This window comes from Stegastes partitus, unplaced genomic scaffold (genome assembly GCF_000690725.1).
Source record: "Stegastes partitus isolate 25-593 unplaced genomic scaffold, Stegastes_partitus-1.0.2 Scaffold0, whole genome shotgun sequence".
Taxonomy (NCBI): Eukaryota; Metazoa; Chordata; class Actinopteri; family Pomacentridae; genus Stegastes; species Stegastes partitus.
Genome location: NW_007577731.1, coordinates 1,026,890 through 1,032,304, shown reverse-complemented (window position 1 = coordinate 1,032,304; position 5,415 = coordinate 1,026,890). Strand labels below are relative to the sequence as shown.

Genomic DNA, 5,415 nt, shown 5'->3' with positions numbered 1-5,415 from the left:
CTGCATGATATTTACCACTGAGGTCGAGTAAAAAGTGTTTTTAAAAAGACAGGACTTAATGCTTTTGACTATTTCACTGCAGCACTTCACCTTTTAGTCATGTGGAGGCAGAAGAGACGCCACGCTGTTGCTCTGATGCTTTAATTAGATGCATTTTATGATCAATGGCCACAAAAATCTGATTTTGTTTGAGCGTTATTATCAAGACCATGAACTGCATGTTTGTTTTAGTGCGTGTGAAGCAACATGCTCACTGTGAATGTTTTTGATCAGATTAAGCGTCTTTAGTTTTTCTTTTCCTTCGTTTCTGATGTGGAATTTTGCATAACTTACCTCCATCCTGACAGCCTTGTGCACACCTGTTTTGTTTCTTTATGTTTCCAGAACAAATGGGACTCACAGGCCTCCTTATTTACAGCAGAACCCATGTTGTGCTGTTGGAGTTTTTCCGTTTTTCTTTGGTGTGTTGCAGCTTTTCTTTGTGCCCTTACAGCCTGAACCTGCTGCTCCTCCTCACGGCTCCAGACACCTGTGTGAACTGCAGGCTTTTCTTCCGTTACTCATTTACATCATCATGTAACACATTTACATGACGCCTGCATCGTGTCTGGTTTTGCACATTGACAAACAAAGGATGAGCGTTTTCACCATTATTTCCTCCCTGGGGCTGTTTCTGCCAGGCCTCTGCTTTGCTTTTGTTGGGTCAGCTGACCAATCGGAGCCGGCTGGGATTTCAGGAGGCGGGGCCTTAAGAAGACAGGAGGGTAAGGAAAGGGGCTGCAGCAGCGTAGAGCACGGAAAAAAAGATGTTTGTTAAGCAGCCAAACATGTAAACATTTCAGTAGACGCCAAAAAATGTGATTCTAAAGTGTACTCTGGGCTCTTTAATGCAGAAATGATTCACAAATACAAAAAATCAGTGGTCATTTTGCTCCACATCCTTCCCCCCCCTGGAAAAACAAAACTTCATCTGCTCTAGAAACTTGAGGGCTTTGCTCGTGTCCCCTCTGGACCTCAGGACAAAGACCTGGAGTCAGGGCTCCTCTGTTGTCCAGGGACTGAGGGATGACAGCACCACAGTGACCTCAGCAGCTCCCAGAACAGGATGATCCTGACATGCTCGCTCCACAGTGAGACAGTCAGAAGTTCAACCTGTGCACATGATGCGTTTCAAGCTCGTCGACAGAAAGAGCAGCTGCAGTCTTTTGTCTTGACGTCACGGCTTATGTTGTTTTCTTCTGCTTTGTGTGGCTTTAGTCCACATAACCTGTTTCAGCAGATGTCCCACATCGTCCTGAGTTCATCCACCTGCATCGCACACAAGATATTTCCTCCAAAATTAGAATTCCTATCAGTTCTGCTTCTTTAGATTGATTTTTTTTTTCTTTTTTCAAGGCTGATCCTCTATAGAAGAGCAGCTGTGACTTCATGAGAACAATAGCGTCTCTGTTTCAGATCTTCTCCATACGTTTGCGTGTCCTTGAGGTGTACTTATCCTGGATCTGGAGGAGGACTCAGTCTGTCTGGCTGTGTTTGCACTCATTGGTGTAATTTAGATGAACTCAGGTGTGTCTTTATTTATATATGGTCAGATGAATCCAGCTGAGGATTATAATCCTCCAGTAAACGGAGAGCTAATGACATAAATGTAGTGTTTAGCCACAAGCTTAAATCTGTGTCATTAGCAGCAGCACCAGTGTTTAGCTGCTATTTTAGATATGAAGCCTCGCTGTGAAAAATAAACCACGGCGTTAATTAGGGATATTTATGATGCAAATGTTGATAATAGAGCATTAAGGCTGTGATCATTTAGCACATTTAACAAAGCAACACAGAATGAATCCAAAGCTACCTGAACACTCGCTGCTCCGGCTGATATGAAGAGTTCATTTACAAAAATAGATAACTCCATGTTTGTAGATTTTCAGAAAACTTAATTTTTTTGTTGAGATGATATCAGTCAGACTGAAGCTGAGTGGATGTGACTCAGTAGAAATGACAACAATAGAGATAACTTAAGTTTGATTGATGTTGTCTCAGGTAGACGATGGAAAAGTTCTGAAGCTTTGTGAAGATGGAGGTATCTGTTTTTGCAAATGAACTCTTCATGTTCTCTCCTTTCTATTTTCCATTTTGTGTGCAAGGTTGATTAATCAACAGGAACTACTCACTGCCTGTCAGTTTTGCTTTTAGTAAAACTAGTTTAATGCAAATCTGACGTGGAATTGGCACAACCCTGTTACCTGAGACGAGTACTGCACTGTTGCCCGAAGCTGCGTTTATTTAAATTATATGAAATAAATACACACACAAAAACCTACAGATGAGCTTTTCTGTGGGCAAATGCTTGATTATTACAGTTATGCATGTACAGCATAGAAAACATGCACATAATGCACTCATATAATTATTTTAGAGGAGCCCAACTGTTCATTTTTGTCCCCTTGCAAACCAACCACGTCTGTATTATTGATAAATTTTGCTCTGACGCCTGAAATTACTAACTGCAAATATATCTGTAAAATGAAAATCCAAATCAGATCAACTTTATTTTACTGAGTTGGCCAAAGTGCTGTACATGTTGCAGTACAGGCAACAACATCAGGATGTGCAAAAAAGACAGAAAACCGAGTGAAACTTGTAAAATCAACTAATATAAAATACTAGAAATCAGGACAAACAGGATTACTACTTGCATGATAATTTATCTAAATAAAACAAATCTACAATATTACAATACTGAGAGATCTGGTGTGATCCATGTTAATGATGTTTAATTCACTGACCAGTAAAGTAACTATATTTACTCAAGTACTGCACCTAAGTACACATTTTGGAGTAATTGAGTTTTTCCATTTTCTGCTACTACTCCTACTATTTCTTGCAAATCACACACAAAATTTGTACTTTTTAACTCCACAAAATGTATTTGATAACTTATAGTTATTTTTGCACATTCATATTACAAATTATATTCAGCACGTATATTGTAATTAACAGATTAAGATTTTTTAAGTGACCAGTGAAGACACGTGAAGTTATCTGGTTGTGTATTTACATGTTTCTGAAATGAAGACTATTAATACGTTAGCGACAACACTGCTGTACTTTTATATGCATGACTATGAGTGTTTTTACATTGTGATATTGGTATTTTTTCCTCCAGTACATTACCAGATTTCCTCTCTCACTGCTGGTTTTGAATCATAAACCCTGATCATGACGCTGCTGCAGCGGCTCCGTTATAAGTTGCAGTTTGCTGCCACCTGTCGGCGGGTAGAAACATCCGACAGCCAGCTTTTTATACACGAACTAGCTTTAAGCTTTGCACACAGTTTATCCACCGCTACACAGATAATGAACCGCAAGAATAATGTTCCGTTCGACCCTTCTGCGGCATCTACAGGAGCCGTTCCAGGATACAAACCGTTGCTGCCCGGAAGGTTGGTAAATCCAGCGTAGGCTGTGCAGCGTTAGCATGGAGCTAACGTGCTAGCTGACACAGTTTCAGGTTTATACCGCTTCCTGAGGTGCCGGTTGGATGACAGCTGACATTTTCTCCTTGCTGACTGGATATTAAACATGTCGTTTGACTCGGCCACAAACATGAAGCTCCGTTGTCATTGAAGTGTTTCGTGTCAGCTCAAGCTAGCTGGAAAATGGCTAAGCCAGTAGCAAAAATTGCTAAGCTAGCCGCAAAAATGGTTAAGCTACTAGCAAAAATAGCTAAGCTAGAAGCAAAAATGGCTAAGCTAGTAGCAAAATGGCAAACAACCTTATCTAGCTAGATAAGGTTGTTTGCCTCATTTGCGGACATTGACACTATTTTAATTTATTTTCATGCTCAGCAGCTATTGTTGTTGACTTGTTTTTTTTCTCTTATTGTCTCTCGTGTTGTTTTCTTAGAGTTCCTCAAGGCTTCATGGAGGCTATGAAACGCATATCAGCACCTGACATGGCTTCAAAGTCCCAACCAGCCCAGAAAGGTGCAGATAACATCTGAAACTTCACCAGTGGCTTTTATTCGTTCCCTGATTTAGTTTAGTTTATCAGACACTGAGTCATCACATTGCATTGGATGCCTTCATTGGAGAGTGTGTGCTGAAGTTGCATGAAGGCTGAATAGTTCATAAAAAATTAATATTAATTATTACACGAGCTGCAGTTTTTATTTTTTTTATTTTAACATACCATTTTACATGAAGCATTGCATTGAAGTGCCTCACGCTGTAAGTCTTATTCTTTAGAAGTGATAGGACATGTTTGATTGGTGCAGACTGCAGTAAAAAGCACGTCATTCATACATATACAACCTAAAATGATTAATAGACGACCTGCTGCTTCCTTTACAAAACCTACACAGTCCATTACCATTGATAGCTTTGTTTGAATTTATCACTGGGGTTAAAAAATTACAGCATCCTCTGAAAGACATGACAAAGATCAACACATTAAATCAATTATGTGTGAAAATATGAATTGCAAAAATGTCCAAATTCACCCTAGATGGCTGAGAACAAGTCATTTTACACATTAGCTGTATATGTAAAGCCAACACATAATCCAGAATCACTCAGTGGTATCTAACAGAAGGGGATGAGAAGATGTTGGTGCTTAACGTAGAGAAATAAAGCAAGAAAGCCGACGCTAACCGTAAGAAGAAAATGCAGGAAGTCTTCACCAACAATGATGTTTTAATCAACCAAAGCTGTTTGTTTGTTTAGATATTTTAAATTCTTTTTTCATTCCAGTGCAAAAGTCTCCATTCCCACTAAGACTCATATCTGTCAGAATAACTGTAATGTGTCCTTTTCTGCATATTGTTCACTCCTAATTAGCACCCAGACATATTACAATACTGACAAAAACGAAGCTGAGGATAACTGAGGCGACTCTCACGGCTCTGCTGGCTGATTTTGACGTGTACAGAAATCAATGGACTCGTATTTCTGGTGCTAGTTCGGTAAATAATAAACTCAAGAGGTGAACAACCTGCTTCAGTTTAGTGGTAATAAGTTGTAACTGGATCACACGTCTGAATGCGTTCATTCTGTCAGGACAGTTCTTCATCTCTCTTTTTCCATCCACAGCTCAGTCCTCTGCGGTGAAATGGAAGTCTTCATTCCAGCCGATTGACAAACAAGATGGCGACTCTCAGGAGAAAAGCACGAGCAGCTCAGAGAGGTCAGTTCAGGGAGAAAGAGTCTCCTGTCAATGGATTACACCTGGTCCTGGTCTAAAAACTGTTTTCAATGGAATAAAAATGAACTGATATTCTTCATTTATTTATTGATTTTTTTGTTTGTTTAGTCTAAAATGAAAGCTGCTGGGGCCTAGCTGGTAAAAGCACCTGTCTTGTAAACAGGGTTCAAATCCCAGCAGTGCCTCAGTGTTACCATCCACATCTCCAAAAAA

The 5,415-nt window shown here is 39.8% G+C and overlaps 1 protein-coding gene across 1 annotated transcript in view; it reads left to right on the top strand.

Annotated features, from left to right (window-relative positions):
- Positions 1 to 3,286: 3,286 nt before the first annotated feature.
- The window catches only part of LOC103355624 (DBIRD complex subunit ZNF326), a 7,686-nt gene continuing 5,557 nt past the window's right edge, over positions 3,287 to 5,415 (top strand). Inside the window, exons 1-3 of the mRNA XM_008279519.1 lie at positions 3,287 to 3,443; positions 3,907 to 3,986; positions 5,091 to 5,184. Coding sequence (XP_008277741.1) covers positions 3,358 to 3,443; positions 3,907 to 3,986; positions 5,091 to 5,184 — 260 coding nt within the window. The 5' untranslated portion in view covers positions 3,287 to 3,357. The remainder of the gene's footprint in view (positions 3,444 to 3,906; positions 3,987 to 5,090; positions 5,185 to 5,415) is intronic.